At 38.1% G+C, this 25,671-nt stretch overlaps 1 protein-coding gene across 4 annotated transcripts in view; it reads right to left on the bottom strand.

Annotated features, from left to right (window-relative positions):
* LOC138305513 (beta-hexosaminidase-like) overlaps window positions 1-25,671 on the bottom strand; it is a 63,233-nt gene that overhangs the window by 17,214 nt on the left and 20,348 nt on the right. For all 4 annotated transcript variants that reach the window (XM_069245771.1, XM_069245770.1, XM_069245768.1 and 1 more), the window contains 5 exons: window positions 15,963-16,236; window positions 13,141-13,565; window positions 10,602-10,798; window positions 6,031-6,258; window positions 4,674-5,036 (listed from right to left, as the gene is read on the bottom strand). In XM_069245771.1, the coding sequence (XP_069101872.1) occupies window positions 4,674-5,036; window positions 6,031-6,258; window positions 10,602-10,798; window positions 13,141-13,565; window positions 15,963-16,236 (1,487 nt within the window). The remainder of the gene's footprint in view (window positions 1-4,673; window positions 5,037-6,030; window positions 6,259-10,601; window positions 10,799-13,140; window positions 13,566-15,962; window positions 16,237-25,671) is intronic.

The following is a 25,671-nucleotide window of genomic DNA, read 5'->3' on the forward strand; positions in this document are numbered from 1 at the left end:
CTGTATAAAGACTACCTCTGTATAAAGACCACCTCTGTATAAAAACACCTGCTTAATAAGACCACCTCTGTATACAGACCACCTCTGTATAAAGACTACCTCTGTATGAAGACTACCTCTGTATAAAGACAACTTGCTCAATCAGACCACCTCTGTATAAAGACCACCTGCTTAATAAGACCACTATATTTTTCTCTGTTCCTTTGAACGTCTTTATTTACAGGTTTGACTGTACTTGAAAGCGTTTGTCCTATTAGTGTTCTTGCCCATTTTGAGTATGAATACCATTTACATAATTCTATTTCATTCTGATTAAGATTTTTCCCTGAGTGTACAATTTTGGCTGCCAACACTTGGCAATCATCATGTTGACTTAGCAAGCCTCATGTTGACTTAGCAATCATCATGTTGACTTAGCAAGCCTCATGTTGACTTAGCATGCCTCATGTTGACTTAGCAAGCCTCATGTTGACTTAGCAAGCCTCATGTTGACTTAGCAAGCCTCATGTTGACTTAGTAAGCCTCATGTTGACTTAGCAATCATCATGTTGACTTAGCAAGCCTCATGTTGACTTAGCAAGCCACATGTTGACTTAGCAAGCCTCATGTTGACTTAGTAAGCCTCATGTTGACTTAGCAAGCCTCATGTTGACTTAGCAATCATCATGTTGACTTAGCAAGCCTCATGTTGACTTAGCAATCATCATGTTGACTTAGTAAGCCTCATGTTGACTTAGCAATCATCATGTTGACTTAGCAAGCCTCATGTTGACTTAGCAAGCCTCATGTTGACTTAGCAAGCCTCATGTTGACTTAGCATGCCTCATGTTGACTTAGTAAGCCTCATGTTGACTTAGCAAGCCTCATGTTGACTTAGCAAGCCTCATGTTGACTTAGCAAGCCTCATGTTGACTTAGTAAGCCTCATGTTGACTTAGCAATCATCATGTTGACTTAGCAAGCCTCATGTTGACTTAGCAAGCCTCATGTTGACTTAGCAAGCCTCATGTTGACTTAGTAAGCCTCATGTTGACTTAGCAAGCCTCATGTTGACTTAGCAAGCCTCATGTTGACTTAGCAATCATCATGTTGACTTAGCAAGCCTCATGTTGACTTAGCAATCATCATGTTGACTTAGTAAGCCTCATGTTGACTTAGCAATCATCATGTTGACTTAGCAAGCCTCATGTTGACTTAGCAAGCCTCATGTTGACTTAGCAATCATCATGTTGACTTAGCAATCATCATGTTGACTTAGTAAGCCTCATGTTGACTTAGCAAGCCTCATGTTGACTTAGCAAGTCTCATGTTGACTTAGCAATCATCATGTTGACCTAGCAAGCCTCATGTTGACTTAGTAAGCCTCATGTTGACTTAGCAAGCCTCATGTTGACTTAGCAAGCCTCATGTTGACTTAGCAAGCCTCGTGTTGACTTAGTAAGCCTCATGTTGACTTAGCAAGCCTCATGTTGACTTAGCAAGCCTCATGTTGACTTAGCAAGCCTCATGTTGACTTAGTAAGCCTCATGTTGACTTAGCAATCATCATGTTGACTTAGCAAGCCTCATGTTGACTTAGCAAACCTCATGTTGACTTAGCAATCATCATGTTGACTTAGTAAGCCTCATGTTGACTTAGCAATTATCATGTTGACTTAGCAAGCCTCATGTTGACTTAGCAAGCCTCATGTTGACTTAGCAATCATCATGTTGACTTAGCAATCATCATGTTGACTTAGTAAGCCTCATGTTGACTTAGCAAGCCTCATGTTGACTTAGCAAGTCTCGTGTTGACTTAGCAATCATCATGTTGACTTAGCAAGCCTCATGTTGACTTAGCAAGCCTCATGTTGACTTAGCAAGCCTCATGTTGACTTAGCAAGCCTCATGTTGACTTAGCAAGCCTCATGTTGACTTAGCAATCATCATGTTGACTTAGCAAGCCTCATGTTGACTTAGCAAGCCTCATGTTGACTTAGCAAGCCTCATGTTGACTTAGCAAGCCTCATGTTGACTTAGCAAGCCTCATGTTGACTTAGCAAGCCTCATGTTGACTTAGCAAGCCTCATGTTGACTTAGCAAGCCTCATGTTGACTTAGCAAGCCTCATGTTGACTTAGCAATCATCATGTTGACTTAGTAAGCCTCATGTTGACTTAGCAATCATCATGTTGACTTAGTAAGCCTCATGTTGACTTAGCAAGCCTCATGTTGACTTAGTAAGCCTCATGTTGACTTAGTAAGCCTCATGTTGACTTAGCAAGCCTCATGTTGACTTAGCAAGCCTCATGTTGACTTAGCAACCTCATGTTGACTTAGTAAGCCTCATGTTGACTTAGCAAGCCTCATGTTGACTTAGCAAGCCTCATGTTGATCTTAGTAAGCCTCATGTTGACTTAGCAAGCCTCATGTTGACTTAGCAAGCCTCATGTTGACTTAGCAAGCATCATGTTGACTTAGCAAGCCTCATGTTGACTTAGCAAGCCTCATGTTGACTTAGTAAGCCTCATGTTGACTTAGTAAGCCTCATGTTGACTTAGCAAGCCTCATGTTGACTTAGTAAGCCTCATGTTGACTTAGCAAGCCTCATGTTGACTTAGCAAGCCTCATGTTGACTTAGCAAGCCTCATGTTGACTTAGCAAGCCTCATGTTGACTTAGCAATCATCATGTTGACTTAGTAAGCCTCATGTTGACTTAGCAAGCCTCATGTTGACTTAGCAAGCCTCATGTTGACTTAGTAAGCCTCATGTTGACTTAGCAAGCCTCATGTTGACTTAGCAAGCCTCATGTTGACTTAGCAATCATCATGTTGACTTAGTAAGCCTCATGTTGACTTAGCAAGCCTCATGTTGACTTAGTAAGCCTCATGTTGACTTAGCAAGCCTCATGTTGACTTAGCAAGCCTCATGTTGACTTAGCAAGCCTCATGTTGACTTAGCAAGCCTCATGTTGACTTAGCAAGCCTCATGTTGACTTAGCAAGCCTCATGTTGACTTAGCAAGCCTCATGTTGACTTAGCAAGCCTCATGTTGACTTAGCAAGCCTCATGTTGACTTAGCAATCATCATATTGACTTAACAAGCCTCATGTTGACTTGTCACGCGATACACAACTCACCTGGAGGAAAGTGTAAATCGACTCGATACACAACTCATCTGGAGGAAAGTGTAAGTCGACTCCATACACAACTCACTTGGAGGAAAGTATCAGTAGACTTGATATACAACTCACCTGAAGGAAAGGGTAAGTTGACTCGATACACAACTCACCTGGTGGAAAGTGTAAGTTGACTCGATACACAACTCACCTGAAGGAAAGTGTAGGTTGACTCGATACACAACTCACCTGAAGGAAAGTATAAGTTGACTCAATACACAACTCACCTGGTGGAAAGTGTAAGTTGACTCGATACACAACTCACCTGAAGGAAAGGGTAAGTTGACTCGATACACAACTCACCTGGTGGAAAGTGTAAGTTGACTCGATACACAACTCACCTGAAGGAAAGTGTAAGTCGATTCGATACACAACTCACCTGGTGGAAAGTATAAGTCGACTCCATACACAACTCACTTGGAGGAAAGTATCAGTAGACTTGATACACAACTCACCTGGTGGAAAGTGTAAATCGACTCAATACACAATTCACCTGGTGGAAAGTATAAGTCGACTCGATACACAACTCACCTGAAGGAAAGTGTAGGTTGACTCGATACACAATTACTTGGAGAAAAGTATAAGTCGACTTAATTCACAACTCACTTGGAGGAAAATATAAGTCGACTTAATACACAACTCACCTGAAGGAAAGTGTAAGTTGACTCGATACACAACTCACCTGGAGGAAAGTATAAGTTGACTCGATACACAACTCACCTGAAGGAAAGTGTAAGTCGACTCGATACACAACTCACCTGGTGAAAAGTATAAGTTGACTCGATACACAACTCACCTGGAGGAAAGTGTAAGTTGACTCGATACACAACTCACCTGGAGGAAAGTATAAGTTGACTCGATACACAACTCACCTGAAGGAAAGTATAAGTTGACTCGATACACAAGTCACCTGGTGGAAAGTATAAGTTGACTCGATACACAACTCACCTGAAGGAAAGTGTAAGTCGACTCGATACACAACTCACCTGGTGAAAAGTATAAGTTGACTCGATACACAACTCACCTGGTGTAAAGTATAAGTTGACTCGATACACAACTCACCTGGTGGAAAGTATAAGTTGACTCAATACACAACTCACCTGAAGGAAAGTATAAGTTGACTCGAAACACAACTCACCTGGTGGAAAGTGTAGGTTGACTCGATACACAACTCACCTGGAGGAAAGTATAAGTTGACTTGATACACAACTCACCTGAAGGAAAGTGTAAGTCGACTCGATACACAACTCACCTGGAGGAAAGTATAAGTTGACTCGATACACAACTCACCTGAAGGAAAGTATAAGTTGACTCGATACACAACTCACCTGGTGGAAAGTATAAGTTGACTCTATACACAACTCACCTGAAGGAAAGTATAAGTTGACTCAATACACAACTCACCTGAAGGAAAGTGTAAGTTGACTCGATACACAACTCACCTGGAGGAAAGTATAAGTTGACTCGATACACAACTCACCTGAAGGAAAGTGTAAGTTGACTCGATACACAACTCACCTGAAGGAAAGTGTAAGTTGACTCGATACACACGTTGATAACTCCGTCATCGTAAGACTGTGCTGTACTATATTGTGACTTATCTGCCCACTCTGTAAGTAAATACTCCTCTGCGCTCTCCTCATCCAGGGGAGAGAACTTTTTATATCGCCCCTCCATTGACTTCACAGCTGCACGGGAATGTCCCGGCACATCAAACTCTGGAATGACTTGGATGTGTCTGCGTTTGGCGTACATGAGGATTTCACGGTAATCACTGGCGGTATAGAAGCCGGAGCCAGATGTGTCAGTATCGGGCCCAGAGCCGTGCTGGGGAAGCAGACAGGATTTCTCACTCAGGTCATGGCATCGTCTGCTTCCAATCTACACAGAATATTAAACAGAAAATATTATCTGGCTTTTGGTTTTAGTTCTAGGGAAGTTCCCCTGAGATCCAGGCATATAATGGATGAGCCAGGGATTCTCTGTAAATTGACATCAACAGAGTGCTTTTATCAAAAAGTTTATTCAGTTCATATGAAAAAAGATCAGGTATGATTACCTGTGTAAGGTATGATTACCTGTGTCAGGTATGATTACCTGTGTTAGGTATGATTACCTGTGTTAGGTATGATTACCTGTGTCAGGTATGATTACCCCTGTCAGGTATGATTACCTGTGTCAGGTATGATTACCTGTGTTATGTGCGATTACCTGTGTCAGGTATGATTACCTGTGTTAGGTATGATTACCTGTGTCAGGTATGATTACCTGTGTCAGGTATGATTACCTGTGTCATGTATTATTACCTGTGTTAGGTATGATTACCTGTGTCAGGTATGATTACCTGTGTCAGGTATGATTACCTGTGTCAGGTATGATTACCTGTGTCAGGTATAATTACCTGTGTCAGGTATGATTACCCGTGTTTGTGTGATTACCTGTGTTATGTGTGATTACCTGTGTCAGATATGATTACTTGTGTCATGTATTATTACCTGTGTTAGGTATGATTACCTGTGTCAGGTATGATTACCTGTGTCAGGTTTGATTACCTATGTTAGGTATGATTACCTGTGTCATGTATGATTACCTGTGTCAGGTATGATTACCTATGTTAGGTATGATTACCTGTGTCAGGTTTGATTACCTGTGTCAGGTATGATTACCTGTGTCAGGTATGATTACCTGTGTCAGGTATGATTACCTATGTTAGGTATGATTACCTGTGTCAGGTATGATTACCTGTGTCAGGTTTGATTACCTATGTTAGGTATGATTACCTGTGTCAGGTTTGATTACCTGTGTCAGGTATGATTACCTGTGCCAGGTATGATTACCGGTGTCACATATGATTACCTGTGTTATGTGTGATTACCTGTGTAAGTTCCTCTAGGCCAGGTATCTCCAGTCGCCATCCTTCGTCATCAGAAAGGTGAAAATGAAGTTTGTTTAATTTATACATTGCCATGGTATCCAACAACTTCAGGATCGTTTCCTTTGAGTGGAAGTTCCGGGAGACATCTAGCTGGATTCCTCGGTACGGAAACCTCGGCTTATCTCGGATCTGTGCCTTCGGTATCACCCACTTATTAGTATCGATTTTCTGTAAAACATAAAAAACTTAAAAGCTTGAAATCCACCTTTGAACTTATATAATGAAATACTTTCCAGGGAAGGCGCTCTTTGGTTTGAAAACATAATTTTCCATTTAGATTTATTTTAGATCCCTAACATGGTTTCAAAATGAAAGCAGCGTATATGTAACACTTTGGTTTATGTCCAGTGTCAGATCAAATGTTTATCCTCCATTAAAGCTATACTATACGTAACTATCAACAAAATGTCAAGTTAGATTCGACCCCGATATTATTAGTATTTGTAGATGCAGTTGAAATTACGTTATACCAAAGAATATTTATAAGGATTTCTTAATAACTTAAGTACAGCAGTTGTTGAAAGTCGATACTGGTAAACATGCCTTCATTTTAAACTTGTCGCCATAGAAGTTACGATTATTGCCGAACAGAAGTCTGAAAGTTCATGACCCGTTCTCGGAAGAGTTCGGAGAGACGTTAAGTAGTTACGGTAGTCACATGACGTTCTCGGCAATGACCTTACAATGTCGGCTAACTTGGGCTTGTTTGACTAAATGGGACCCACCTAGCGACTTTCAATATTTATTTGATTTTTATCAAAAGTTTCTGAATCATTATCGCTCATCTTGACTTCGATTTAGTCCTGTCTCTGTATGATTTACAACAGGATTTTTTTTTATCATCCTCTAAATCATGGAAAAAAAATAATACAGATACTGATATTGGGGCTTTAAAGACATATTTGAATAATTGTTATAGGGGTACAAATCTGATATGACACAGATTGTTATAGGGGGTGCAAATCTGATAGGACACCTTTTGTTATAGGGGGTACAAATCTGATAGGACACCGATTGTTATAGGGGGTACAAATCTGATAGGACACCGATTGTTATAGGGGTACATATCTGATAGGACACAGATTGTTATAGGGGTACAAATCTGATAGGACACCGATTGTTATAGGGGTACAAATCTGATAGGACACCGATTGTTATAGGGGGTACAAATCTGATAGGACACCGATTGTTATAGGGGTACAAATCTGATAGGACACCGATTGTTATAGGGGTACAAATCTGATAGGACACCGATTGTTATAGGGGTACAAATCTGATAGGACACCGATTGTTATAGGGGTACAAATCTGATAGGACACCGATTGTTATAGGGGTACAAATCTGATAGGACACCGATTGTTATAGGGGTACAAATCTGATAGGACACCGATTGTTATAGGGGTACAAATCTGATCGGACACTGATTGTTATAGGGGGTACAAATCTGATAGGACACCGATTGTTATAGGGGTACAAATCTGATAGGACACCGATTGTTATAGGGGTACAAATCTGATAGGACACCGATTGTTATAGGGGTACAAATCTGATAGGACACCGATTGTTATAGGGGTACAAATCTGATAGGACACCGATTGTTATAGGGGTACAAATCTGATCGGACACTGATTGTTATAGGGGGTACAAATCTGATAGGACACCGATTGTTATAGGGGGTACAAATCTGATAGGACACCGATTGTTATAGGGGGTACAAATCTGATAGGACACCGATTGTTATAGGGGTACAAATCTGATAGGACACCGATTGTTATAGGGGTACAAATCTGATAGGACACCGATTGTTATAGGGGTAAAAATCTGATAGGACACCGATTGTTATGGGGGTACAAATCTGATAGGACACCGATTGTTATAGGGGTACATATCTGATAGGACACCGATTGTTATAGGGGTACATATCTGATAGGACACCGATTGTTATAGGGGTACATATCTGATAGGACACCGATTGTTATAGGGGTACATATCTGATAGGACACCGATTGTTATAGGGGTACACATCTGATAGGACACCGATTGTTATTGGGGTACAAATCTGATAGGACACCGATTGTTATAGGGGTACAAATCTGATAGGACACCGATTGTTATAGGGGTACAAATCTGATAGGACACCGATTGTTATAGGGGTACAAATCTGATCGGACACTGATTGTTATAGGGGGTACAAATCTGATAGGACACCGATTGTTATAGGGGTACAAATCTGATAGGACACCGATTGTTATAGGGTTACAAATCTGATAGGACACCGATTGTTATAGGGGTACAAATCTGATAGGACACCGATTGTTATAGGGGTACAAATCTGATAGGACACGTTTTGTTATAGGGGGTACAAATCTGATAGGACACCGATTGTTATAGGGGTACAAATCTGATAGGACACTGATTGTTGTAGGGGTACAAATCTGATAGGACACCGATTGTTATGGGGGTACAAATCTGATACAGGACTGATATATATCTAATTGTTAAAGACTACTTGTGACTGGTGTTTCAATGATAATCAAATTGCAAATTCTAATAACTTCTTTTCCTTTTACTATAAAGTGTACACCAGCACTGACTAAGTGAAATATCTATCTTAAATGTTAACAGACCCATGACAGACATTTAAGTTCCTAAAATATCAATCTGATACATTCATCTGTGTGTATTTTTTTTTTTTTTTTTTTTGCAACACTTGAACATTTGAAGGTATCATGGCAGGGTCATGTTCAAATGACCTTTACCGTTAACCAATCAGAGAGAGGCTCTTGACTATAATCTTAAAATACTACAAAACTGTGTTAAAAGCCAATCTCTCATTGGTCAATAACAGATGAAACACATCAAAACGAATCGCTCATTGGTCAATAACAGATGAAACAACTTATACAAGCCAATCGCTCATTAGTCAATCATTGATGAAACACAATGTAGATATAGATATATTTGTGAGCATTAAACAATATGTACGGGTCAACAGTTCACAATACAAGAGATCCCAGAGGGATCTTGGCGCCCACCAAAGAATGATCTATATCTGTCAAAGGAAAGATGGATCTTTTCTCTACTTTTTAAACTTTTTCAAACATACTACATATAACATTTGAGACATATCGCTTCAGTACCTTCTGAGAAATAGCGGTAACAAACTTCAACTATCAAAATCCAAGATGACTCCTTGGCGGCCATCTTGTTGATCAATCGGTCCCAAATCACAATATGCACAACTAGGGCCCTAGGGGAACCTACATGTGAAATTTGAGAAAGATCCATTCAATACTTTCTCAGAAATAGCGATAACAAACTTTGAATATCAAAATCCAAGATGGCTGCCTGGCAGCAATCTTGTTGACCGGTCGGTCCCAAATCATAATATGCACAACTAGGGCCCTAGGGGAACATACATATGAATTTTGAGACAGATCCCTTCAGTACTTTCTGAGAAATAGCGATAACAAACTTTGAATAACAAAATCCAAGATGGCTGCCTGGCGGCCATCTTGTTGACCGATCGGTCCCAAAATGCAATATGCACAACAAGGTCCCTAGGGGAAACTACATATGAAATTTGAGACAGATCCCTTCAGCACTATTTGAGAAATAGCGATAACAAGCTTTAACTATCGAAATCCAAGATGGCGGCCTGGCGGCCATCTTGTTCACCGATTGGTCCAGAATTGCAAAATGCACAACTAGGGCCCTAGGGGAACCTACTTATTAAATTTGAGAAAGATCCCTTCAGCACTTTTTGAGAAACAGGGATATCAAACCTTAACTATCAAAATCCAAGATGGCCGCCTGGCGGCCATCTTGTTTTTTCCGATCAGCCTCAAAATCTGTATGGCACAACTAGGGACCAAGGGTAACCTCCATGTGAAATTTGAACAAAATTCCTTCCGTAGTTCTCAAGAAATAGCGATAACAAACTTCAACTGCCAAAATCAAAGATGGCTGCCTGGCGGCCATCTTGTTTTTCCGATCAGCCTCAAAATCTGTATGGCACAACTAGGGACCAAGGGTATCATCCATGTGAAGTTTGAATAAAATCCCTTCAGTATTTCTCAAGAAATATCGATAACAAACTTCAACTGCCAAAATCAAAGATGGCTGCCTGGCGGCCATCTTTGTTTTTCCGATCAGCCTCAAAATCTGTATGGCACAACTAGGGACCAAGGGTAACCTCCATGTGAAGTTTGAACAAAATCCCTGCAGTAGTTTTTAAGAAATAGTGATAACAAGCATTGTTTATGGACGGACGACGGACGACGGCAGCGGACGACGGACGACGGACCACGGACGCAGGGCGATTTGAATAGAAAACACCCTCAAACTTGTAGTAACAGTTTCATTAACATACAAAATATTCCTCATGGGGAAAATTTTTGCAGTGAAAAGACTTTGCTAAAAGTTGGTAGTAATCGTGTTAATTCCCCCTTTCATTTTCCTCATTTACAATATTGCTGAAGAAAAGATCGGCGATTGAGAAAGTTTCCTACTTGTAACAGAGATAAAATGGTCTGTACTCCGTAGAAGGCTCCTGCCTTTTCCTCAGCGAACACCTGTATAATCTCCGATGCTGGTTCCACTGTCAAAATGTACTCCTCCGAGGAAAAGTTCATGTTAGAGGGTCGCTTTGTCAGGTAGATATACCGCTTCTTTGGAAAACTGTAGGAGAATGGAATAGGACAATGCTCTGAAACAGGAGAAATAAAAAAACTGTAGGAGAATGGAATAGGACAATGCTCTGAAACAGGAGAAATAAAAAAACTGTAGGAGAATGGAATAAGACAATGATCTGAAACAGGAGAAATATAAAAACTGTAGGAGAATGGAATAGGACAATGCTCTGAAATGGGAGAAGCAATTATAAAAACCACTTAGAAGTCAGAGAATACAATACACATCTCCAATTCTGAGCCAAATAGATGTGTACAATATGCACATAAAAGGACGCGTACTCGGGGTTCGTCTAAAAAAATATGAATATACCAAGATTTACGGTCAATCTTCTGTGCATTGTAAGTTTTCCACTAGTGAAAAAACTAGTTAAAGTTGTATTTCTTGCAATTTCACTGAAACGACATGTCGTTTTAACATTTGATATTTGAACATGGACATGTATCTTGATGATTTAGCTCCCCAAAACCATATGTCAGCCTATAAGAGAGCCGAAATCTAGGGATAATATATTCCTGGTTTTGAACAAAACGCCTTCAATCATCGCCATGTTCAGTACCTTCGGGTTTTGTCGGAATTCCGAATCATATCACGTGATTGACGTCCACACGTCCTGCACGTGGTGATCCAGGTAACTAGCGTAAGCGCACATGTGTTTGTTTACGTTTTCCTTCTGGCTAATATGAGCAAATCGTGCTGGTATATGTCCACAGAGCGAGTATTTGAAACATCTAATTCACACATAGCCGTAATTCAGTATTGTGTGTATCAAATATTGTAATGTGCTAGCATTATTTTCTTTGTAGATCCAGTCTGCTGAGGTCGACCACATGTTTTGTTTACAAAAAATAGTTGACATTTTTCTTGGTTTCACAACTCTCGTGTTACTTCGAGATTGTCGCGACGATGTTCGGAGGAATTCGGAATGATTCGGCCTCTTTCGAGCCTATTTTTCACGTGTACACGTTAAAAAGATTTTTTACTTTTATAATTAATAATACTTCCAGTGCTGCAACTTTATAAAAATTGGTAAAATTTGAAAGTTTAAAACTCAGACAAATGGAGAAAAATATGTATAACACTTAAACAGTTTTTACTATGACAAAAAGAGCGAAAGTGATAGACCATACAACTTTAAGAACTAACAATATCATAAGTTTAACAAATGACAAGTATCTTGTAATCCATTAATATTACAGTTCTCGGATCGCTTGTGTCATGACTACCTTGTGTTTTAATTTTAAAACAGCCCCGAGTACTCGTCCGTCTGCGTGTATGTAGTATGTCTACGCTCAGAACTGTAGATGTCTAATACCTGCAGCTAAAAGGAGCCCCAGTGTTTGACACTACCTGGATTACACTGGTTTTGGTCAGACCACTTGGCCTTTACAATATGTGAAAGCTTCTCTACATTTAATGTGAAACAGAATATTAAAATTAACTACATTTCAATTATTATTTTAACTATTTTAATGAGAATAGAGATGTTCTCTAATCCCTAAATCTGCCAAATTTTCTAATCACAAATTCAAAATACACTGAGCATGAATGGGTTTATAGCCATCATGAAAGGACAAGATGGAACAGGACAAAAAAGGATTGGACAAAATAGGACTGAACAAAATGGGACAGGACAAAATGGGACAGGACAAAATGGGACAGGACAACATAGGACAGGACAAAATGGGAAAGGACAAAATGGGACAGGACAAAAGGGGACAGGACAAAATGGGACAGGACAACATAGGACAGGACAAAATGGGAAAGGACAAAATGGGACAGGACAAAAGGGGACAGGACAAAATGAGACATGACAATATGGGACAGGACAAAATGGGACAGGACAAAATAGGAGAGGACAAAAGGGGACAGGACAAAAGGGGACAGGACAAAATGAGACATGACAATATGGGACAGGACAAAATAGGAAAGGACAAAATAGGAGAGGACAAAATGGGACAGGACAAAATAGGAGTGGACAAAATGGGACAGGAAAAAAGGGGACAGGACAAAATGAGACATGACAATATGGGACAGGACAAAATGGGAAAAGACAAAACAGGAGAGGACAAAATTGAACTAAAAAAATAGGAAATGACAATATTTACCGGAAAATATGGGATAGGACAAAATGGGAAAGTAAAATTTTATGTGTCCCATTTCATTGTATCTTTAATTGACCAATCGCCAGGTGTAATATAGCCACGCCTCGTGCTCGCAAACGCACGTGTTTCTATTCAATGTCGGAGCAAACATCGTAGCACACACAATACAAAATGCAAAGTCACGTGCGATTTGATTGACAGCTGGCGATCCGTCAATTACATCAGCAGTAATCAAACATAAAAATCGACTAACCTGAGAGAAATTTAGCCTCCGATTTAAATTCTGTGTTACTAACAATAACCCACTCCTTAGGAATGATAGTGAGAGCAGTAATGACTTCAACATCCGACTCCATGGGCGTGGGCAGTACCAGGTTCCCCGGTCGCCTCAGGTCACGGAACAGCTTGGCGTGAATGCTGAACCTGACTCCAGCCGTGTAGGGGTCGTTCTGGTCCCCAGCGTCACGACGCCACTGTTTTGATTGGTTAAAATCACTGACAAAATCCAGACTTTGGCTAAGGGTGCACTGCAGAATCCTTGGTTCAGCATTCAGTGAGGTAACATACCAGTTTGGGAAGGAGTCCGACTTCGCAATTTGTTGATAATTTCCCAGCAGTTTTAGGACCCTAGTGTCTGAAGGGAATAGGGGGAGGTAACTCCCAGACTCCGGCTGGATCCTGAAATTACAAATCAAAGTACTGAAAGCTCTGAGATAATCACATAAAAGGAATGGCATGTGTTGGTATGGCTTGTACAAATATGGTCTCTAGCTGTCACTCAGTTGACTAAGTTAGCTTTTTGACTCGATCAGTAGAGCTGTTTAAGCTAAAGACCTGGCTTCAGTTCCCGGTCAGGGCACTCAACAGGAATGTGTCTTTTACCCTGTTCTTCTACAATTACTTCATGTACATGTGTGAAAAACATTTAAACATTAATTGGAACCAGATTTGTCCAGAAATTAAACAGATCTGTTTAAGTCACCTTAGCACATCAGGGTAACTTAAGGATGTGGCAAGTTCTATACTTGACCTCAATGACCTTGAATGAAGGTGAAGGTCATTAATTTGCATAAACTTGGAAGCCGTTCATCCCAGCATGTTTAGTAACATGCCAATTTTGTGTACCCTGGGCCTTCGGTTATTCAGAGAAAGTTGTTTGAACGAAAAGTTTATGCATGGCTGAATCCCCACTATGACAGACAGATATGTCCTTAAAAACATACAACATACATATTTGCGGAAAATGGTATTTGAGCATAAATATGCAAGAACCTATCTTTAAGTATAAACTTTAAAGATGCTCAACCACTGACAAATGCTAATTTTTCTCTATCAAAAACAGGACCAGACGATTTAGTCTTTTTCTTCAGTTACAAATTTTAAAGTTACTTACGTTAAACCATTAACACCATTGAAAAATTTGAGCTTCTTTTTTTTACTCCAAGATAAAAATATTAAAAATAATTTATTGCATCCAGAAAAAATTCCGTAACACTATGTCCTATATGGAATGCAGTACTGATTGCGCATGCATCGAAAGCAAAATAAATTATTTTATATTATTTTTTGAGTTAATTAGACATATATATACAAGATTAAACACCAATTATTGTTCAAATGATGGGTACCATTTATGCTCTGTTGGCGGTGAAGCATCTTTAAAGAAAAATAACCCTGATAATAGTAGATAAGAAACATCTCAACCCATGTAAATCATTTTGGCAGCTCAGCACCTGGTCTGCCTCATGTTTATTCCGACAATTTTTTTTATCAAGTATCCCCTTGGAAATATAATGACTAAGTCTTCTAGGCATTTACTGTGGTTTATATGTACAGTATTCTGTCTTTATGTACGTAACAGATCAGGAGTTATCTGCTCCTGATAGTAGCTTTTATTTGTTACCACACCACATATATTCCGTCTTTGCATATTACAGAGTTAGCTCCCTTGCAGGTAGGTATGGATTGTTACGTCAATATTTTGTGAGTACAATTCACGTCGTTTCCTCCATAAAGTATGACATTATGCTCGCAAACACCTGACATCACAATCACTACCTACCTCCAAGGGCAAATAACTTTGTAATATGCAAATACAGAATATACATGTATATATAATTTGTGAGTATATATTACAGTCCAACTCGGTTATTACAAATTCCTGGGGACCCTTTAAATTCTTAAACATCATAAAGGGTTAATATTTGTACAGCAAACACAGAAATGAAACAAGACTTTGGTCAGTGATATACTGTACATTGTTTTATTGAAAGATGTTCATCCCCGTGTGGATTATCAACTTTGTATACATAATCAGAGTGCATGTGTTACACACTGTAGTGATCAATTACCAAAACTACCCTGTTTTGTCATATCGTATTACGTGGATTTAAAATAACACAAACAGTGTCCAGGGGACTTGAATATTGTTTCGTAGTACACAGGATTCTGTATTGAGCGATTTGTATTAAAGGGGTAATAAAGACAAGGATATTGAAAGCGATTTGCAGGGGATTTCCATTCCATTCATATAAAACGAGATTTTGCACTATCAGAGTGTGTATTAAGTGAGTTAGACTTTATGTCACAGTTTTTCTCTGTAAAATATGATATTATATTTACATTTACTTGTCAATTCTACTATATAAACTAACCAAGGCAAAGTGAAGTATATGACGGTATAACTGACACCCAAAACTTGACCATTATGACGTCACTAATGTTGACATGGTGACGTCAACTGATCACCGTCAAAATGGCTGTTCCATCTTGTGGATTAAATCGTCGTTGGTTAATGGTTTTCCCTGTCTACCTTAAACAATGTTAATGCAGAGACCCTAAAATGAGTTGATAATGTAAATATAAGCATTAAACTATCTTCCTATGGCAACTATGGTCTATAAGATGCCAGCTAGAGCTTTGCAGACAATCATCTCATAATGCGCTAGGGTGCATTATGAAGATTGTCTGCAAAGCTCTGGCATCTATATAGACCATATATGGCATAGGAAGATAGTTTAATGCTTAAATAGCCCTAAAAAGCCTACATGTAGTCAGGAGTAGTGAGACACTGACCTGTACAGACTCCCTTTCACGTGGAACAATCGGAAACCCGAGCCGTTGATCACGTGACCTTCTTTAGGCACGCCCCCGGTCTCGTGCATCATTTTGTAGAGATGGTTGAAATAGATCTGCCAGTCCCCGGACATCACTACGGCCAATCCCCTGTTAGTGATGGTGATGGTCTGTATAGACTGGTGGGGAGTATTCTCACAGACCTCAAACCTTACGTCCAGGTACTCCGCGATGTAGTCCACCGTGTCCTGACCATCAGGTAACGATATTGGAGCTAAATAAATTAGGATTATAGGCGTCAATATTGGAAATAGCAACATCTCAGTTTCAACCAATCACAGGCTTACATTTTGTTAGCATGGCAACAAATGTTCCTGTTGTATTTGGTTTCAAATTCGCTCCTTACATCTAAGTTTTCGAGCAATCTGAACCTAGTCCTTTTAATTGTTACAATGGCAATTAACATATGTCTTTCAAAAATGTTGTTTGGCATTCCTTTTAACCCCTATAAACCAATATCCAGAATGATTATAATAATTACAGGATGCATGTCCTGGCTGCGATGTTGGAATTCCGTTAAAAAAAACTGATGGCCCATGGAGTATATCTGGAAATTGGACGCGATGATACGCTGGTAGTTTCTGAGAAAAGCTCTGGAAACCTTAGTGGCAGAAGAAAGTTAAAGAAAAAAGAATTGTGAACAAAAACAAAATGTCGCCCTTAATAGCTATTCTCAGAAACTATTGGCAGATCATCATTGACATTGCTTTACCCCAGCTACAGTAGTCTATATATATATATAGATCATATTATGGACTACTAAACTGGGGTATATAAATGTGAATGGGATCTATACCTGGAAACAAGGATCAGGTAAACAGTTTCTTGTATTAACCTATTAAAAAGTCAATAAATGTATATGCCACAATACAGGTTTTGATATTTTACATAGCAAATGATTCATGGTCATTAATAATGTCATATTAACTGTGCATTCCTTTTGCAGATTCATTCCAGTTGTACTGAATGATACCACACTGCCTAATGGCACACGTTTGGGTTAATCCAACATGGCGGCACCCACATGTTTCAAATTCAAAAACTAGGTTTTTGTTTTTTTATCTTAATAGCATTGTGGATATAAAAGCAATGTACCTAAAAGTTTCAAAATGCATTTGAAAGTACATAATAAATCAAATTCCAATAAATATAAATCTCATTTCATCTTATTTTCATCAAAAAAGGAAATTTCAATGACCACTAGCTATAGTTTGTACCAGTTCAGTTTGGCTGTTGTAGCGTGTTCTATTACAGATACAGAAGATCCATACTGGTTCGTCAACCCGCAAATGGAACGCACAGAGTTTTCTGTGACCATCTCTGATTTTCTGCTAAAATCAGAGATGGTCACAGAGTGACCTTGACTTATGACACATTGACCTTGACCTGTGACCCACTGTTACTTACCTATGGTTAGGTATTCCCTTAATCATAGTGTACTTATTATGATAATCAGAAACACACAATATTTCACTTGGACCTTTAAAGTGAATTGTCGGGCAAAGAAAACCAGTCTATGTCCGTTCATTGGCCTTCCAAAAGTCCTTACATATCAAGACGACGATCAATATCTACTTAGGTTGTCCAGTTAGACAATTGAAATAATGGGAAAGCACTGTGTAAATTTAGCACAGTGCTAAAAAATAAATTTGCCTAACTCTTTTGAAAGCGAGGCTGCATGGAAATGTCAACACGGACATAGCAAGCCGGGAATTCAAAGATGTTTTTTGATTCCTTAAATATAAATTAATTTCTTCACATGTAAAGCAATTTGACAGGAAATTTTATTTATCTATTTCATAAGAAATTATTCTGGATACATTAACACCATTTTTTTGGAATTTAACCTTCCTTCAGAGCCCGACTATTCACTTTAAACCATCTTACATACTTTTAGAACAATACTCCATTTCACTTCACTGTAATTAATATATAAAAGGAAAAAGACGGACAGATAGATAGAAGGACAGACTGAAAAGACAGGCCATCGGATAGACAAAAAGTTTATACACAAGATCAGCTGGTGATTTATTTGAAGCTATCACACAGGATTAACTGGTGTACACATTTTGAAGCTATTACACAGGATTTCAGGTATATTGTGAAGCTAATTTACACTGGATTAACTGGTATATTTTGGAGCTATTACATGGAATTAACTGGTACATTTTGAAGCAATTAATCAAAACTGCAGTGTTCTCCAATTTAATATTATCACCTTTTAAAGGAAACTTGTTTCTCTCATTGAGTGACTCAATCTACAGATCAAAGTTCACTCAGACTCAATCTACAAATCAAAGTTCACTCAGACTCAATCTACAGATCAAAGTTCACTCAGACTCAATCTACAAATCAAAGTTCACACAGACTCAATCTACAAATCAAAGTTCACTCGGACTCAATCTACAAATCAAAGTTCACTCAGACTCAATCTACAAATCAAAGTTCACTCAGACTCAATCTACAAATCAAAGTTCACTCAGACTCAATCTACAAACCAAAGTTCACTCAGACTCAATCTACAAATCAAAGTTCACTCAGACTCAATCTACAGATCAAAATTCATTCAGACTCAATCTACAGATCAAAGTTCACTCAGACTCATTCTACAAAACAAAGTTCACTCAGACTCAATCTACAGATCAAAGTTCACGCAGACTCATTCTACAAAACAAAGTTCACTCAGACTCAATATTTAGATCAAAGTGCACTTAGACTCAATCTACAGATCAAAGTTCACTCGGACTCAATCTACAGATCAAAGTTCACTCAGGCTCAATCTACAGATCAAAGTTCACTCAGACTCAATATACAGATCAAAGTTCACTCAGACTCAATCCACAGATCAAATTTCACTCAGATTTAATCTACAAATCAAAGTTCACTCAGACTCAATCTACAGATCAAAGTCCACTCAGATTTAATCTACAAATCAAAGTTCACTCAGACTAATTCTACAGATCAAAGTTCACTCAGACTCAATCTACAGATCAAAGTTCACTCAGACTCAATCTACAGATCAAAGTTCACTCAGACTCAATCTACAGATCAAAGTTCACTCAGACTCATTCTACAAAAACAAAGTTCACTCAGACTCAATCTACAGATCAAAGTTCACTCAGACTCATTCTACAAAACAAAGTTCACTCAGACTCAATATACAGATCAAAGTTCACTCAGACTCAATCCACAGATCAAACTTCACTCAGATTTAAACAGATCAAACTTCACTCAGATTTAATCTACAAATCAAAGTTCACTCAGACTGAATCTACAGATTAAAGTTCATTCAGACTCAATCTACAGATCAAAGTTCACTCAGACTCAATCTACAGATTAAAGTTCATTCAGACTCAATCTACAGATCAAAGTTCACTCGGACTCAATCTACAGATTAAAGTTCATTCAGACTCAATCTACAGATCAAAGTTCACTCAGGCTCAATCTACAAATCAAAGTTCACTCAGACTCAATATACAGATCAAAGTTCACTCAGACTCAATCCACGGAACAAATTTCACTTAGACTCAGTCTACAGGTCAAAGTTCACTCAGACTCAATATACAGATCAAAGTTCACTCAGATTTAATCTACAAATCAAAGTTCACTCAGACTCAATCTACCTATCAAAGTGCTCTTAGACTCAATCTACAGATCAAAGTTCACTCAGACTCAATCTACACATCAAAGTTCACTCAGACTCAATATACAGATCAAAGTTCACTCAGACTCAATCCACAGATCAAATTTCACTCAGATTTAATCTACAAATCAAAGTTCACTCAGACTCAATCTACAGATCAAAGTTCACTCAGATTTAATCTACAAATCAAAGTTCACTCAGACTCATTCTACAAAACAAAGTTCACTCAGACTCAATATACAGATCAAAGTTCACCAGACTCAATCCACAGATCAAATTTCACTCAGACTCAATCTACAGATCAAAGTTCACTCGGACTCAATCTACAGATTAAAGTTAATTCAGACTCAATCTACAGATCAAAGTTCACTCAGGCTCAATCTACAAATCAAAGTTCACTCAGACTCAATATACAGATCAAAGTTCACTCAGACCTCAATCCACGGAACAAATTTCACTTAGACTCAGTCTACAGGTCAAAGTTCACTCAGACTCAATATACAGATCAAAGTTCACTCAGATTTAATCTACAAATCAAAGTTCACTCAGACTCAATCTACCTATCAAAGTGCTCTTAGACTCAATCTACAGATCAAAGTTCACTCAGACTCAATCTACAGATCAAAGTTCACTCAGACTCAATATACAGATCAAAGTTCACTCAGACTCAATCCACAGATCAAATTTCACTCAGATTTAATCTACAAATCAAAGTTCACTCAGACTCAATCTACAGATCAAAGTTCACTCAGATTTAATCTACAAATCAAAACTCACTCAGACTAATTCTACAGATCAAAGTTCACTCAGACTCAATCTACAGATCAAAGTTCACTCAGACTCAATCTATAGATCAAAGTTCACTCAGACTCAATATACAGATCAAAGTTCACTCAGACTCAATATACAGATCAAAGTTCACTCAGACTCAATCTACAGATCAAAGTTCACTCAGACTCATTCTACAGATCAAAGTTCACGCAGACTCATTCTACAAAACAAAGTTCACTCAGACTCAATATTTAGATCAAAGTGCACTTAGACTCAATCTACAGATCAAAGTTCACTCGGACTCAATCTACAGATCAAAGTTCACTCAGGCTCAATCTACAGATCAAAGTTCACTCAGACTCAATATACAGATCAAAGTTCACTCAGACTCAATCCACAGATCAAATTTCACTCAGATTTAATCTACAAATCAAAGTTCACTCAGACTCAATCTACAGATCAAAGTCCACTCAGATTTAATCTACAAATCAAAGTTCACTCAGACTAATTCTACAGATCAAAGTTCACTCAGACTCAATCTACAGATCAAAGTTCACTCAGACTCAATCTACAGATCAAAGTTCACTCAGACTCAATCTACAGATCAAAGTTCACTCAGACTCATTCTACAAAAACAAAGTTCACTCAGACTCAATCTACAGATCAAAGTTCACTCAGACTCATTCTACAAAACAAAGTTCACTCAGACTCAATATACAGATCAAAGTTCACTCAGACTCAATCCACAGATCAAACTTCACTCAGATTTAATCTACAAATCAAAGTTCACTCAGACTGAATCTACAGATTAAAGTTCATTCAGACTCAATCTACAGATCAAAGTTCACTCAGACTCAATCTACAGATTAAAGTTCATTCAGACTCAATCTACAGATCAAAGTTCACTCGGACTCAATCTACAGATTAAAGTTCATTCAGACTCAATCTACAGATCAAAGTTCACTCAGGCTCAATCTACAAATCAAAGTTCACTCAGACTCAATATACAGATCAAAGTTCACTCAGACTCAATCCACGGAACAAATTTCACTTAGACTCAGTCTACAGGTCAAAGTTCACTCAGACTCAATATACAGATCAAAGTTCACTCAGATTTAATCTACAAATCAAAGTTCACTCAGACTCAATCTACCTATCAAAGTGCTCTTAGACTCAATCTACAGATCAAAGTTCACTCAGACTCAATCTACACATCAAAGTTCACTCAGACTCAATATACAGATCAAAGTTCACTCAGACTCAATCCACAGATCAAATTTCACTCAGATTTAATCTACAAATCAAAGTTCACTCAGACTCAATCTACAGATCAAAGTTCACTCAGATTTAATCTACAAATCAAAGTTCACTCAGACTCATTCTACAAAACAAAGTTCACTCAGACTCAATATACAGATCAAAGTTCACTCAGACTCAATCCACAGATCAAATTTCACTCAGACTCAATCTACAGATCAAAGTTCACTCGGACTCAATCTACAGATTAAAGTTAATTCAGACTCAATCTACAGATCAAAGTTCACTCAGGCTCAATCTACAAATCAAAGTTCACTCAGACTCAATATACAGATCAAAGTTCACTCAGACTCAATCCACGGAACAAATTTCACTTAGACTCAGTCTACAGGTCAAAGTTCACTCAGACTCAATATACAGATCAAAGTTCACTCAGATTTAATCTACAAATCAAAGTTCACTCAGACTCAATCTACCTATCAAAGTGCTCTTAGACTCAATCTACAGATCAAAGTTCACTCAGACTCAATCTACAGATCAAAGTTCACTCAGACTCAATATACAGATCAAAGTTCACTCAGACTCAATCCACAGATCAAATTTCACTCAGATTTAATCTACAAATCAAAGTTCACTCAGACTCAATCTACAGATCAAAGTTCACTCAGATTTAATCTACAAATCAAAACTCACTCAGACTAATTCTACAGATCAAAGTTCACTCAGACTCAATCTACAGATCAAAGTTCACTCAGACTCAATCTATAGATCAAAGTTCACTCAGACTCAATATACAGATCAAAGTTCACTCAGACTCAATCTACAGATCAAAGTTCACTCAGACTCATTCTACAAAACAAAGTTCACTCAGACTCAATCTACAGATCAAAGTTCACGCAGACTCATTCTACAAAACAAAGTTCACTCAGACTCAATATTTAGATCAAAGTGCACTTAGACTCAATCTACAGATCAAAGTTCACTCGGACTCAATCTACAGATCAAAGTTCACTCAGGCTCAATCTACAGATCAAAGTTCACTCAGACTCAATATACAGATCAAAGTTCACTCAGACTCAATCCACAGATCAAATTTCACTCAGATTTAATCTACAAATCAAAGTTCACTCAGACTCAATCTACAGATCAAAGTCCACTCAGATTTAATCTACAAATCAAAGTTCACTCAGACTAATTCTACAGATCAAAGTTCACTCAGACTCAATCTACAGATCAAAGTTCACTCAGACTCAATCTACAGATCAAAGTTCACTCAGACTCAATCTACAGATCAAAGTTCACTCAGACTCATTCTACAAAAACAAAGTTCACTCAGACTCAATCTACAGATCAAAGTTCACTCAGACTCATTCTACAAAACAAAGTTCACTCAGACTCAATATACAGATCAAAGTTCACTCAGACTCAATCCACAGATCAAACTTCACTCAGATTTAATCTACAAATCAAAGTTCACTCAGACTGAATCTACAGATTAAAGTTCATTCAGACTCAATCTACAGATCAAAGTTCACTCAGACTCAATCTACAGATTAAAGTTCATTCAGACTCAATCTACAGATCAAAGTTCACTCGGACTCAATCTACAGATTAAAGTTCATTCAGACTCAATCTACAGATCAAAGTTCACTCAGGCTCAATCTACAAATCAAAGTTCACTCAGACTCAATATACAGATCAAAGTTCACTCAGACTCAATCCACGGAACAAATTTCACTTAGACTCAGTCTACAGGTCAAAGTTCACTCAGACTCAATATACAGATCAAAGTTCACTCAGATTTAATCTACAAATCAAAGTTCACTCAGACTCAATCTACCTATCAAAGTGCTCTTAGACTCAATCTACAGATCAAAGTTCACTCAGACTCAATCTACACATCAAAGTTCACTCAGACTCAATATACAGATCAAAGTTCACTCAGACTCAATCCACAGATCAAATTTCACTCAGATTTAATCTACAAATCAAAGTTCACTCAGACTCAATCTACAGATCAAAGTTCACTCAGATTTAATCTACAAATCAAAGTTCACTCAGACTCATTCTACAAAACAAAGTTCACTCAGACTCAATATACAGATCAAAGTTCACTCAGACTCAATCCACAGATCAAATTTCACTCAGACTCAATCTACAGATCAAAGTTCACTCGGACTCAATCTACAGATTAAAGTTAATTCAGACTCAATCTACAGATCAAAGTTCACTCAGGCTCAATCTACAAATCAAAGTTCACTCAGACTCAATATACAGATCAAAGTTCACTCAGACTCAATCCACGGAACAAATTTCACTTAGACTCAGTCTACAGGTCAAAGTTCACTCAGACTCAATATACAGATCAAAGTTCACTCAGATTTAATCTACAAATCAAAGTTCACTCAGACTCAATCTACCTATCAAAGTGCTCTTAGACTCAATCTACAGATCAAAGTTCACTCAGACTCAATCTACAGATCAAAGTTCACTCAGACTCAATATACAGATCAAAGTTCACTCAGACTCAATCCACAGATCAAATTTCACTCAGATTTAATCTACAAATCAAAGTTCACTCAGACTCAATCTACAGATCAAAGTTCACTCAGATTTAATCTACAAATCAAAGTTCACTCAGACTAATTCTACAGATCAAAGTTCACTCAGACTCAATCTACAGATCAAAGTTCACTCAGACTCAATCTATAGATCAAAGTTCACTCAGACTCAATATACAGATCAAAGTTCACTCAGACTCAATCTACAGATCAAAGTTCACTCAGACTCAATCTACAGATCAAAGTTCACTCAGACTCATTCTACAAAAACAAGGTTCACTCAGACTCAATCTACAGATCAAAGTTCACTCAGACTCATTCTACAAAACAAAGTTCACTCAGACTCAATATACAGATCAAAGTTCACTCAGACTCAATCCACAGATCAAATTTCACTCAGATTTAATCTACAAATCAAAGTTCACTCAAACTCAATCTACAGATCAAAGTTCGCTCAGATTTAATCTACAAATCAAAGTTCACTCAGACTAATTCTACAGATCAAAGTTCACTCAGACTCAATCTACAGATTAAAGTTCATTCAGACTCAATCTACAGATCAAAGTTCACTCAGACTCAATCTACAGATCAAAGTTCACTCAGACTCAATATACAGATTAAAGTGCAATAAGAATCATTCACAAAACAAAGTTCACTCAGACTCAATCTACAGGTCAAAGTTCACTCAGACTCAATATACAGATTAAAGTGCAATAGGAATCATTCTACAAAACAAAGTTCACTCAGACTCAATATTCAGATCAAAGTGCACTCAGACTCAATCTACAGATCAAAGTTCACTCGGACTCAATCTACAGATTAAAGTTCATTCAGACTCAATCTACAGATCAAAGTTCACTCAGGCTCAATCTACAAATCAAAGTTCACTCAGACTCAATATACAGATCAAAGTTCACTCAGACTCAATCCACGGAACAAATTTCACTTAGACTCAGTCTACAGGTCAAAGTTCACTCAGACTCAATCTACAGATCAAAGTTCAATCAGATTTAATCTACAAATCAAAGTTCACTCAGACTCAATCTACAAATCAAAGTTCACTCAGACTCAATATACAGATCAAAGTTCACTCAGACTCAATCCACGGAACAAATTTCACTTAGACTCAGTCTACAGGTCAAAGTTCACTCAGACTCAATATACAGATCAAAGTTCACTCAGATTTAATCTACAGATCAAAGTTCACTCAGACTCATTCTACAAAACAAAGTTCACTCAGACTCAATCTACAAGTCAAAGTTCACTCAGACTCAATATACAGATTAAAGTGCAATCAGAATCATTCTACAAAACAAAGTTCACTCAGACTCAATATTCAGATCAAAGTGCACTCAGACTCAATCTACAGATCAAAGTTCAGACTCAGTCTTCAGATCAAAGTTCACTCAGTTGAAAA

This window comes from Argopecten irradians, chromosome 13, assembly GCF_041381155.1.
Source record: "Argopecten irradians isolate NY chromosome 13, Ai_NY, whole genome shotgun sequence".
In the NCBI taxonomy this organism is placed as follows: Eukaryota; Metazoa; Mollusca; class Bivalvia; order Pectinida; family Pectinidae; genus Argopecten; species Argopecten irradians.